This window comes from Phasianus colchicus, chromosome 1, assembly GCF_987193195.1.
Source record: "Phasianus colchicus chromosome 1, bPhaCol1.hap1.1, whole genome shotgun sequence".
In the NCBI taxonomy this organism is placed as follows: domain Eukaryota; kingdom Metazoa; phylum Chordata; class Aves; order Galliformes; family Phasianidae; genus Phasianus; species Phasianus colchicus.
Window position 1 is genome coordinate 13585784 of NC_143436.1, and position 13660 is coordinate 13599443.

Sequence of the window (13660 nt, forward strand, 5' to 3'; positions counted from 1 at the left end):
TCAAAACTAGCACAAAACACTAAATCCTGTTTTCATGATACTGCCAATATTGGCCTCACTGCATTTGCAATATCATAGGCCATTAATATTTACTTTTAACTTCTTGTCAGCAGTAGATGCTGTGGCATTAGTATGTTTAAAAGGCCAGGTTCAACATTATAAACCACATCAGACACACACGCACACATTTATTACATACCATAAAGCAGCATCTATTCCCTTTTTCGTTATTTCCCCAAGCTTTTCCTCTAAAAATATAAGTGGGTCTTCTGGATGCATAACAATTACACCACAAAGTAGAGCCTGAAAAAGAAACTATAAATTAATGCCATCATGGTAACAGTAAAGGATCATCTAGAGGTGAAACCATTAAAATAAACTCAAGATTACAAGTTACTTCTAGAATATTGTAAAATAAAAGCAAATTTTTTATCGCTTACATTTCATTTCATTTATATCTTAAATTGAATATTGCATACATCAGAATATTTCAGTTGCTAGACTTCAAAGCATTGGGTTTAGGGCAGTAATAAAATACATGGTATTTCCATAAATATTCCTACTAAAAATTTCATTTTTTTAAAATGCATTCAAGAAAGAACACTCATAAAACAGGATAATTTCATTTATCTAATGAAAAACAGAATGTAAAACAAGATTAGTTCTGTGCAGCATAAAATATGTTGAATTAGGAAGCACGACCAGATATCAATCCGGTAATCAATACTGAAAACAAAATACAGATAATAAGATTTGCAAATTTGCATTGCATTTTAGCAATGCTGCAGAATAACTGATGAACAGTTTTTCTCACTTGTTATCAGCTGTCTTCATCTAAAATCTATAGCTCATTTATTTTTGGATTGTGAGTTCACATACAGACATATCTTCTAAATTATATTGATATTTAAAAGCATATGGGCAAACTCCAGTTGTTTAAATTAATAGTATAAACTAGAAAGCTTCTATTTCCAGATAAAAATTTCAGAACATGACTGTGCGTCTTTAATGAGATATTAATCCACATTAAAGCAAAAGAAGTTATCCTGGGATGCACTCTGTGTTTATAGTTCCCTCTGCTGGTTATCAATAAAGTAGCTCTGAACAGTTATCACAAAAGCAGCATCTGAATTTTTAGATTTTCTTCTGGCCCTGACCCTTAAAAACATGCTTTTCTTTGTCTCAAACCACTTCCCACTACTGGATAGTGCTAACTCTCTCTGTCTAATTTCTGCCATTCAGAATCTGGTCTAACCTCTGGAAGCTCATCACACAAATTCTGACTGTGCAACTCACTATCATAGAATCATAGAACAGCTTGGGTCAGAAAGGTCCCCAAGGATCATTAAGTTCCAACTCCCCTGTCAGTTATCTTTAACTTTTTTCCAAACCATTTATTCATACATATGCACCCTATGGGTAAAAATACTTCATTTTCCAACATCCATGTTGATTTTCTCATGTTACTATTATAAAACAACTGATATGTAAAAATGAGTAAATATATTTATAGGATCAACTCAATGTCTGAATGTAATGACTTTCTCACTGTACCAAATCAACTGAGAAAGATTTGTAACTGCAGAGCAGTCAGAAGTGAGATCACTGACAGTTATAACACAGAAGCACAATAATGGAGACTTTTGGCCATGAGTCTGTGCTGTTTCTTTACATGCCTACAAGTCAAGACCACTATAATAAGGCAAAACAAAACATTTTTTAATGCACAGACAATGAAGGGCAACTGTCTTCAGTTTACACACATTGAATATTTGGTAATACTTATCAACCCACTACTTACAACCTTAGCATGATGTTCTTAATACAAACACAAGTTCCTATGTATACCTTGATGGGGGAATATATTAAGAAAATATTATAATTCTAACAGTTACTGTTGTCGTTCATGACAAATAATACAATTTTAAATAATATCTAGACATTTAAATAACTTTCCTTAAAAGTCCTCCTATGGACAGATTTCCCAAAGCCAATCCCAAGACTGTTCAGCTGCTCCCCCTCCTGGATCAACCCAGTAGCTGTCTGCCATATGAATACCTGTCATTAGTATAAACTCTAGTTCATGCTTTTTTCTTTTTCCCTTTGATGTGAACACAACAGCTTTTTTTTTCCTCTCATGTTCTCATGGTCTAACACACAGAAAATCCACAACAGCCATTGGGGTGACCTCACTGCAGCCTTTCAGTACCTAAAAGGGAGCCAATAAACAGGAGGGGAGTCGACTCTTTGAGAGGGTAGATAACTGCAGGACAAGGGGAAATGGTTTTAAGTTGAGGGAGGGAAGATGTAGGTTAGATGTTAGAGAGAAATTCTTTACAGAGAGAGTAGTGAGGTGCTGGAACAGGCTGCCCAGAGAGGCTGTGGATGCCCCGTCCCTGGAGGTGTTCAAGGCCAGGCTGAATGGGCCCTGGGCAGCCTGGTCTAGTATTAAATGTGAAGGTTGTTGGCCCTGCCCGTGGTGGGGGTTGTTGGAGATTCATGATCCTTGAGGTCCCTTCCAACCCAGGCCACTCTGTGATTCTGTGATACAGGCTGGTCTGCGAAGCTTCTATTTAACTTACTCTCCCTTTCTGCATACATTGAACAACTGATAAAAATACACTCATACCTGCAAATTTATTCTTACTCCTTACTTTCTATTCCACACAATAGCCTTGTGTGGGAATACACAGACATTGAGAATCAGCAGTTTTGTCATATATAGTATTGAAGATCTGCTTTTCACTGCATATTCGGATTACACTAACATTTACATTCTCCATGACTCCTTGCTTAAATGTCACCGCAGTATCATAAACATTACATATTATTATTTCAGATCTACCTGCAATAGAAGACTACACTGTACACCGGATGCATTTTGGCAAAGCCAGTGAAAGCCTGCATCTCCAGGAAGAGCTCCAAGTAGGTGGGCTGCAGCCTAAAGCTTCACTAATTCCAAAATAGATCTACAAATGTGGCACAACTATTGTCAACATTGTTTCTTCTGGAGGCCCACAAAGTCTGGCTACAGCTGCTGTCCCTGTCAGTGCAAAAGGAAAAAGGAGGATGTGTGAACCAGGAGGCCTGGCCATGACCTTCAGTCTTTCGCTATCCCTGACCAGATGCCTGACTTCTCTCACAAGCTTCTCCATTCCAGCTGTAATCTCTGACCTTCCCATTCCTATTCCTAAATGTGTAACAACCTATCCTTCAAAATTCAGCTGAGTCATATGGCAGAAAAGCAGTGATCCAGCTCTGCTTCCACATTTAATTTAAACATTGCATGAACATGGCTACAGTGAAATCACGTTAAGCTTACAAAGTGCAGGATTTCATTTTGCCTGATGTTTTATGGTTATTGATTAAAGTAAATCTGGATGAGATCTGAAAGAGGAAAATCACACAGGAATGAAAGAATCCGACACAGCAGGGAATCCCAAGTTATTTGGACATGACTATTTGGACACCAAACGTGTGTGGATCATGTCCAAACCACAACATAACCATAAATGACTTAAGCAAATGTCCACTTTAGGACTCCATATCCTTCTTAATTTTGAGAATGCTTACATAAATGTTTATAGAACTCAGCTTGGCTATGGTATGCCTTAATACCGAGACCAGTATCATCTCATTTATCTCCATACAAAGCATTCTGGAACCTCATAAAAAATGACAATGACAAAAAAAAAAAAAAAAAATCTTGTAGGCATCAGTGAGCACCAACACCTAAGAAACAAGGAAAAAATAAAAATAAAAAAGGATGAAAAGATCTTACAGAGGCTGATTTTGTAACTAGTTCTTTCCCTTAAGTAACCCCCTTTATTCTGAACCTTAATTATTTCATTTTCAATTTCACCTTCTTTTGGTTTTCTGAGCTTAAAGAAAAACAACCCAAAAGGAATGATCAGGAGAAAGATTCTCAGAAGTGCTCACTCTGCCCGCTGTGCTGCTCCGTTATTATTCTAATTGGCTCAAGATGTCCTTACGAATGTTTCCATGGGAATCCTGGCTGTAAGAGCTGCCTCCAAGTGGGTCTATGTTGGTACCTGAGGACTATCAGGGAGCCTCTGAAACTGCTTTGTGCGTCATCTTTGTTCAAGGAGACCGAAACACGGCTGCTAGGTGAAACGGGAAGAAACCAAGCAAATAGAACAGAATGGCGAAGAATCCTGAAGCCAAAAACGCAAACTGTGTGTCCCACAGCCCCACTCCCCAACACTTCACGGAAGCTTCTTTACTCCCGACCCAACGATGCACCTGAGACGCGGCCCGCGTCCGCCTGCGTCAGGCCGCGCAGAGGCCTTTACCTCGTAGGCCTGGACGAGGCTGTGCCGCCTCAGGAAGGCGCGGAGCTCGGGGCCGCCGCTGCGGAGGGCCGCCATGGCCGCAAGGCGTCGCGGTCGCGTAGCAACGGGCCGGGATGGAAGTGCCGCCCCGCCCCGCCCCGCCCCGCCCCGCCTTTCCACACACGCGTTGGTTCCCCGTGAAAAAGCGAGGCCAGCGCGTAGCCCTCGGGGTGCGTCTGTGTTGAGAGGGGGAGCGCGGTGCCTCCCGCTTTGGTCAGCGCTTACGCGTGTCCTGGGGCACGGCGCTGCGCTTTGTGAAGATGGCGGTACTTTCACTTTGTTGTTGTAAGAACAAGCCGAAGCAGGAGCCGAGCCGGGCACGCAGCTCTCGGCGGGGCGGCGCCGGATGCTGCATCGGCTTCCGCGGGCGGGGAAGATGGGCGAGCGGCGCATCCTGAGAGCGGCCGTGCTGGGGCTCGTGCTCGGCGCCGGCGCCTGTTACTGCTACCGCCTCTGGAGGCGGGCGGCGGGCCGAGGGCGGCGGCGGCGGGGAGCGCCCTGCGTCCCGCCCTCAGGTGAGGAGGAGGACGAGGGGCGGCGCGGCGGGACCGGCAGCGCGGTGCTCCCGCTGCCGCAGTGAGCGCCGGGAAGGCCCGCTGCTGCTGGGCGGGCTTCCAGCCGGAGTCTCCTCCGGAGAAATTCAGAGCCCGCCTGCACGCTTTCCCGTGTAACGTAGCGTAGGGAGCCTGCTGCTGCTGCAGGGCTTGGAGCCCCTGCGGTTCTGTGATCCTGACAGAACGGCCTTTCTCTGTCCGCCGCGGGACTCCATCACGGAGCAGCGCCTTCTTAACGTCCGGGCTGTGGCTCTGTCAGAGGAGCGCTGTACTCGGGCACAGCGTCACCAGCGTGATTTCTGCAAGCAGTAGGCTGCAGATCAGAAGGCTTGTTCATTTTCCCTCCAATTCCGGACAGATCTCCACATTTCATCTTGTGGAACACAATGAAAAAGTTAACGTTTGGTGAATATTGCCTGTAATTTTGTAAGAGAGGTTTGTTTTTAATTAACCTTAGAGAAATACACTTCAAGCAATTGTTACGCATTCCTTTCTTTTCCTTCTTGTACCTTGAGAAGAAGTAGTCATGGGATTTGGGAAAAAAAAGATGGAAGTCACGCTGTGGTAAAGCAAAATCTTTTTGCCATTATCTGGTTGTTGGGTGCAATCTAACATAGAACATGTACGTGTTTGTGGCCAGCAGGTCGAGGGAGGTGATTCTCCCACTGCTCTGCCCTGGTGAGGCCACATCTGGAGTACTGTGTTCAGTTTTGGGCTCCCCAGTTCAAGAAAGACAGGGAACTGCTGGAGAGAGTCTAGTGGGGGGTCATGAACTGGGAGCCTGGAGCACCTTCTCTATGAGGAAGGGCTGAGACCTGGTGCTGTTCAGTCTGGAGAAGAGAAGGCTGGAGAGAGATCTCATCGCTGTGTATAAATATCTGAAATACAGGAGTCGAGTCACTGGGGGCAAACTCTTTTCAGTGGTGTGCAGCAAAAGAACAAGGGACAATGGGAAGAAACTGGAACAGCGTTAAAACTCAACTTGCTAAAAAAGGATTCATTGCTAACTGAGATGTCTCAAACTTGGTATTATTTAATTTTTAAACAGTGATGGAAGAAATTCCTCCATCATCCCAAAGCATGGACACAGACGCTCTACAGAAGCTTATTCATTTGCTTAAGGCCACAGATGATCCATTAATTCAGGAGCAAGCTTTAATCACTCTCAGTAACAGTGCTGCCTTCTCTGTAAATCAAGTAAGCATTGTTCTGTAGAAAACAACAGCATTTCACTACCGATCAGTACAGAAAATGAAGGGTGCTGTTTTGCTTAAGAGTGTCACAAGATTGAGAGCTGGTTAACCTGTGTTCTAAATCTTGTGTTTAATGTTTATGCCTTAATTTCATGCTAGTCCAAAGAATGCAATTAATCAGCCTCACAAGATTTCTGTGCTTAATATTTGTACACATTAAATGTACTTAAACTCTGTACAGTGTCCTGTATTTTCAAAGTGCTGTAAATATGTCTTTTGTTGCCTTCAGCTATATAATGTTAATTAAAAGACTGAATTTGAGAAAAGTAAAATAATCTCAGGATCCAATCTGAAATCTACTGAAATATTTTCAAGTAGCTTTGATGTTTACAAAGCTGCGTGCCATTTGCAGCAGCTTCCCTGCCATCCAGCTCTCTTTGATTCAGTTGAAAATATGATGCAGAAAAGCTTTGGCCCTAAGCAGGACTGTTCAAAATTTCAGTTGAATTAATAGATTCCAAGTCAAAGTGCAGCTTAATGATTGCATGTCTTACAATTAACAAGCTGTATCAAAATCCTTCTTCAATTAAGCACTAGCAAAATATAACTGGTTTTATTCTGCCTGCTTTAGGAGCTTGCTTAATTTGCAAGCTCTTCAAAATTCTATTATTTTATGGGCAACTCTACAGAAGGTTGTATGCTGTTGGTGTCTGTCAAATGAAATTACATTTCAACGTGATTTTGATACTATGAGCTGGTGGCAGTTTTAAAATAAATACCATAGTTTCTTTTTGTATGCAATCATAATACAAAACATAACAAACTAACACTTTAAACAGAGTAGTCTGTTCTGAAAGTTTTAATTCACACAATTCCCTTTGCACAAAAAGAAACTTTGAGTAAAGCTTTCAGCATTTAACTTGGAATTTGCAACAATTTTATTACCTTTTATATTTCAGGATATAATTCGAAATTTGGATGGCCTTTCTGTAATTGGAGGGATGCTCCTGGATTCTGTTCCCACAGTTAAAGAAAAAGCATTAAATGCACTTAATAATTTGAGTATGAATATTAAAAATCAGGAAGAGATACAGGTAAGTTTTATTACAGGGAAAAAATAAAAGTAGCTGAGACACAGAAAATAGCATGGGGCTTTCAGCATATTTTTAAAATACGAGGGAGGATGCTAAAATGTCTTGAGGTTAGACATAAGAGTCATCAGCTGTAGATGATCTGTGTACCCGAAAGCCAAACAGATAATTTAATGCATTTGTATCACTGGCAATTTATTTTTTGAAAAAGCACCAAGGAAACTAGGCAGGCTGTATTTAGCTTTCACCAAGTGCTGCTTAACAGATACTGCTGTCAGGTTTATAGGGAAATAATGTGGAGCAAAGTGATTTCTAAATATCCCTAGAACATCAGTAAGGTTGTGTAATAAGATGGGTAGCATTCTGAGTCTCACACGACTCCCTGGGCAAGGGAACTGGATGAGAAAATGGTAATTGATCCTCTGGGCTTGTCTCTGACCCACTTCTCAGTGTGGTTTACTCTTAGAACAAAAAAAGTCTGTAATAATGGTAATGAGTCCTGCTGATAAATACAGTAGATGGCACAGATGAGATAGGACTAGCCATCAAAAAAAGCCTCTTTTGGCATTATTTGATCAAGAAGTGTCCAAGCAGTGAGCTTACATGCAGGCTTGAAGATTTTTGGATGCTTTTTCATTAGCTTGATGGAAAGACACTTTGATTACACTGTCATTTATAGCATCTTTAGTGCTGAGCAACTAAAGATTTTTTAAAGTAGTGCTTGCCCGTGGCAAATATTTATATAGATGTGTAGGTAGGAAACAACTCCTTTGATGAAGGCAAAGTAATTTTTTTTCTTAGAGCTCCAAAGTTCATTGTGTGATGTCATTCAGAAGAGAATTTTGTATGTAGTAGTTGCCAGCATCAGTTGTCATCACCATTCCCGAGATGTACTCCAGTGAATGGGCCACATAATTGAAAGGATTTCTTTCTAAGCCTTATTCTTGGCTTGTTCTGAACACTTAAGACCTTATTTGCTTTAAATAGGTGACTTTCAAAATAACCCCTTGAAGCAAATGCGCCACTTCTGAAATGGTGTCAAAGCAATTTGAGTTTTCAGAGTAATTTATGCTTTAGGAAAGTTATGCTTCAGGAAAGTTAGGGAGTGTAAGTCTGGCCTGTCTGCTTCTATCAGATCACAGTATTTGTATGTATTAAAAATGAAAAAAAAAAATAAGTGATTATTTTTAAGTACCTTGATCAGACTATATATTCAACAACCAGTGTTCAGTAGGTATTTACATTCCTGTTGCTAGACTGTTGATGCTATTTGTGAATAAAAAATCTGCTTGTCTCAAAGAAATGTCTTTCCTTTTCATCTTCTCTTTTTCCCAAGGTATATATTATGGAAGTTTGTAAGAACATTGAATCAGCTCCTCTGAACTCTGATCTGCAGCTAGCTGGACTCCGATTGTTGACAAATATGTCTGTTACCAATGACTATCACTATAAGATGATAAACAAGATTCCATGCTTTCTTCGTTTGCTTTCAGAAGGATCTGAAAGGACACAGGTATTGAGTACTGTATTGTTATAAACTATTTATGAAGCTGTTTCACTTGCCTCCTTTCTACTGTTTTTATAACATGGTTTAGAGTATTTATTAAAGTATCTATTGGCAATAACTGACAGTCCATTAAAAATGTGATATGCATGTTCCTTATTACTTATTCTTTAGATTAATATCTCCTTCCACAGTCTCACCTCCTGCCTTTAAAACTCTACATTTCAAACTTACATAAGCCTTACACGTGTAATTATGTGAAAGCTTAAGTCCTGAGAAAAAACAAAATCTATAATCTTTCTTCATGTTAGAAAAGAAGACAGTACAGACTATACTGTAATGACTCCAGTCTGGTGACCATGTTAAAAGAATGATTTTTATGACTTTCCTTGCTTTAGTGAAAAATCCAGATTCTCTGAAAGAAGGTGAGAATTTGTTTTTGGAGACTATCAGAATAAAGGAAACCAGAAGACAGTGGACTGTCTTAAAAAGTGGTGGGGTACGTTCAGGGTAGAGAGGCATGACAAAGGTTGCCAGGGAGCACTGATGTCTTCTCACACATTTTGGTTCTGGAGACTGCAATGATCATGCATGTTTCTCATTTCAGATACAAGTTTTGAAAGTCCTTGTGAACTTGTCTGCAAACCCAGCCACAACAAGACATTTTCTCAAAGCTCAAGTAAGGTTTTAGTTTTTTTTTTTTTTAAGCAATTACTTACGTGTATGTATGTAGATATGTAAGTGTAATATATTTAAATTCTTCTAATCCAAGTTTATATGTAACTCTGAACTAAAATTTTAGTAAGTACCTGGTTCATATAAGTAATTAGAAATATATGTTCTTTCACAGATTAGCATTCTAGATCGTGGTGCATTACAGATTACATTACTTGCAACTGTACAGGGCATATGCACTTGAAGGCCCTTGGTCATACTTCCTGTATAATATTCAGGATCATAGGATCACAGAAAATTTTGGGTTGGAAAGAACCTTACAGATCACAGAGTTCCAGCCCCCTTGCCACTCACCAGTAGGTTCCCCAGGGGCCCATCCAGCCCAACTTTGAGTAGTTCCAGGGATGTGGTATCCACAGGTGCTCTGGGCAGCTGTGCCTGTTCCTTACTGCTCTCATAAGTAAGATTTTTTTCCTAAAGTCTAATCCAAACCTCTTTTAGTTTAGAGCCAAATAGTGGTAAGGTGAAGAAGCCTGTTCTCACTTTCCTTTTTCAATTGCTAATGCACCTAAGAAAATTAAATTCCACTGAAATCCTCACCTCTTTATTCAAATGCATCCATAAATCTTTTTCTCTAGGCATTATGAATTAACTCTTCTTGTGCATCGCTTGACTTCATGGAGAACTTTATCTGACACTTTCCATTGCTGGCTTAACATACACATTTATTTCAGTTACATCCTTTTCTCATATCAAAAACAAAAGTTTTTGGGGCTGGAATGGTTCTGCAGCTTCTTCCTCCTCACTAAAATATGTTTCTTAAAATATGCAGTGGCTGATTTAAAAAGCAAACTTCTTACTTCTCAGGTATTTCCCAGAAGCAGAACTAGTCTAGATACTACTGGATTTTCACAACTAAAACAAGACTAGGGTAGGCGCATGTTCAGTCCTCTGTTAAAAGGGTATCCTGTTCAGTTCTATCAGACATGTAAACAAACGTTTTGATCACCACAGAAGGCAAAAGTAACATTATTTGAAGAAAAGCAGGCTCTCTTACAGACAGAAAGCTTCCAGACCACTATTTTAGAAACTGAAAGAGTAAACATGAATGCTGTGCAGGTTTCCTGTACAATATCTCAGCATATGTAGTTCTGGTATTTCATAACGTTTCTGACTTAGATTGTTTAGGTGCAGATTTCTTTTCTATTTTTTAAAGTTAGATTTAGCTAGATGTACTTAACACTGACTAAATATGGATGATTTATTTAATGTCCTAGGTGCCATCACTGTTGTTACTCTTTGACAACTGTATAAACACAGATATTCTGCTCAGAGCCCTGGTATTTGCAGCAAATTTGAAAAAGAACATGAACAATGAAGATGGCAGCATGAGAGAGGATGAATACAGTGAAGACTCAGTTTTCTCTATACTCTGCAAGGATTCTACTGCATTTGCTCAGAAGCTGGCATCTTTACTGCATCACCCTGACACAGATGTGAAAGAGCAAGTTGTGAGACTGTTAACACAATAGTGATTTACTAGTGACTGAAAAAATATCTAATCTTAAGATTAGATATTAAAAAATGTTGAATATTGCTATAATACTTAGCACAAATCAATTACAAGAGACTCTATATTAAACACACTGTAGAGTATAACAGATTTTTTGTAAAAAGCAAGATAAGAAACAGGTTACTTAGCACTGGTATATGTAAACAGAGGGAGGCACATTTTAAAACATGAAAGCTTTTATGTGTACAGTGAACATTTTAAATTTATGAATAAAGTCTATCTAGATATTCTTAAGGTCAGAATTTTTGTGCCTTAGATATTTACAGCTGTTGAATAAGCATCTAATGCATCATTATGTAAAGATGCAGCAATCAGAGCCTAGTTTCCATTTTATTACTCTGATACCTGTTAAACAGCTGCAGGCAAATATTAGAAAATCTGAAAAACAGTGCCAAACTATCACTGACTTCCTGCAGAAACAGTATTTTCAATGAAAAGTGCATATTAAAATTTGTAGTTATATGTTTAGTACATCTATTCCGTTTAGTTAAACTACAGTGCAGTCAACCACGACATGAAACGTTTCTATACTTTAACAAAATCAAAGGATTTAAATGAAAGCATACATACTTTTCAAATTATATTACTGCCAAAGAATCTGCAAATGCAACTCTGTATTATCTTTGTTAACAGAAGCCAGAAAGAGCAGTATCACACACATTTTTATAAAAGCTTCCTGTTCTGTAGCAGCCCTCAAGCCTGGATGGAGGGGGTCTATGAGAGCTCATGGAGAGTTCTGTTCCTGGAACGTTATCAGAACAAGATCTTCTGTTGAGTTAGCTCCCATACATTTTCAATCATCTCTGCAGCATTAATTCAAAGTTAAATGGAATTATCAAAACATTGCAAAGGAAACTGAAGGAAGTTTCATTGATGAACAAAGAACATGTAGTAGAAAATTCTGTACACTAAAACAAAACTACTAAAACTTCCAGAATACCACATTATAAAGACACCTTGTACTAGTTTTTTTAAGAGAAGTGTGTTACCTAAACTGTTACCAGATGTTTCATCTTTAAGTTAATACATACACTCAGCTGTTAATAAAATACTATCTTTTTCTTTCTGTATATTCACTAGATATTTTACTTATTTTCAGTAGACAACACTTTCCAAATAGATAAAGCTGCAAGAAAAATATGGCCTTATCTGTGCCCTGATCAATGAACAGGTAAAGCCAATTAATCTATACAAGTAGTTTTAACTCAATAGGAATTGAGTTAAGGCAGAAGTACACATTAACATGAATCCCAAATAGAACTCTGTCCATCACTTATAGTGAACTTTTCTTTCTCCCTCCATGGTCTCCAAACCAGTCCATTTTTCAATACACAAATTATATTATAATCACTTAATGTTTTGCTAGTTTTTAATTATATATATATATTATATATATATATTATATATATATATAATTTATAATATATATATATATATATAATTTCTTACTCTTTTGTATTTAGCAAAGATGAAGTCTAGGTCAGACACTGAAGAGTCACTTATTCCAGCTTTGTCTTCTAAGACAGGAAGATATCAGCCTATTCTTGATACATCATCTGATTTTATCAACATTTCCTTTCTTAATCTGAGCAGCGGAGATACCTGGATGTTCCTCTCTACATTCTCCAACCTAAAAATCAGTTTCTGTCAACTGCCAGAGGATACGAATGAATTCAAATGACCATTGTCCACTTTATCTAAAATACAAGGAAACATATTGCATTGTTGCTTCAGCCTTCTTCTTCTGGTCTATACCTGTTTTAAAAGTCTTCACAGAACAATACTGCTGAGGTATTTTGAAATAATGCAAGACTGTCTAACATGTCTTCATGAAAGGGTTGTTTTTTCTTTTTTAATCTCCTGCCCCACACCTGGTGGAATCTTATCAGCACCAAGCAGAACAGCTGTCACTGCTGTACATAAAAATACTGTAAATGAGTACATCTAAACCAAAACATACGCCATTGCTAACATTTAAGGCTCTGATCCTTGTATCTTGCTGCTTATCTACCTATAATAGGTACTCCTTCCATTTCATTTTTCCTTTCTAAAACACAGAATTTTACACAATGCAGTCTAATAGTTTTGAAATGAAAAAAAACAATTGAATTTTAATAATGTCCTTCAAAGATTAGATTGTCCTTCCAGGAACTTGGTCTCCTCCAAAATATTACACGTAACAGAAACTACATATCCAAGTCATTACTGAAGCCATTGTGTAAATAAAAGGCCCAACACAGACTTGGTCTGAAATATCCTTGCAGAAATCAACATTGAACTATTAGAGTAGTTTTAAACCAGTTTTGAAGACATTCTGGTTATTAGATTCACAGTAAAAATACCTTTTCAAATATGTTAAATATGAATTACACTACAGGACTATAAGACATTTTTGCTTACATATAGTTCAATTACCTATTCCAGAAGCTTTCTCAGCATTAAGTTAGGCTAATTCATCTTTGTCTCCTTGTGCTGTTCCTTGCTGGCATTAAGTTCTTTAAGATTTCTAGCACTTCCTACTGTAGGCTTCTAAAAGGTAACTGTTGCAAACTGAAGCTTACTTGCAGCATGAGATCTCCTTGACTGGTTTTAATTAGTTGGCAGAAGTCAATGCCTTAAAATCACAGGGAATTTATTGTTTTTATTGATCTTGGTGGAGTATGAACATAAAATGTAACACACAGAAGTAAAAAATAAAAAAATAAAAAAAATCACAAG

At 38.6% G+C, this 13660-nt stretch overlaps 2 protein-coding genes across 5 annotated transcripts in view; one reads left to right on the plus strand and one right to left on the minus strand.

Annotated features, from left to right (window-relative positions):
* The window catches only part of LOC116235296 (F-box and leucine-rich repeat protein 13), a 44089-nt gene extending 39344 nt beyond the window's left edge, over positions 1 to 4745 (minus strand). The window contains 2 exon segments of the mRNA XM_090135598.1: positions 200 to 303; positions 4314 to 4745. Of these exon segments, the coding sequence (XP_089991724.1) occupies positions 200 to 303; positions 4314 to 4745 (536 nt within the window).
* Positions 4699 to 13604, plus strand: ARMC10 (armadillo repeat containing 10). 4 transcript variants are annotated; one of them, XR_016464302.1, is made up of 7 exons: positions 4699 to 4867; positions 5955 to 6103; positions 7059 to 7193; positions 8527 to 8703; positions 9302 to 9373; positions 10647 to 12113; positions 12406 to 13604. XR_016464302.1 is itself a non-coding variant. In XM_031594523.2 (6 exons), exons 1-6 carry the CDS (start codon positions 4699 to 4701, stop codon positions 10899 to 10901), a joined length of 957 nt encoding a protein of 318 aa, XP_031450383.2. In that variant the 3' UTR covers positions 10902 to 12282. The 4 variants fall into 4 exon arrangements, 3 of the variants coding, with proteins under 3 accessions (XP_031450383.2, XP_089991745.1, XP_089991741.1); XM_031594523.2 differs by lacking the exon at positions 12406 to 13604 and having other exon boundaries at positions 10647 to 12282; XM_090135619.1 differs by lacking the exons at positions 4699 to 4867; positions 12406 to 13604 and adding an exon at positions 4888 to 5341 and having other exon boundaries at positions 10647 to 12283.
* The last annotated feature ends 56 nt before the right edge of the window (positions 13605 to 13660 follow it).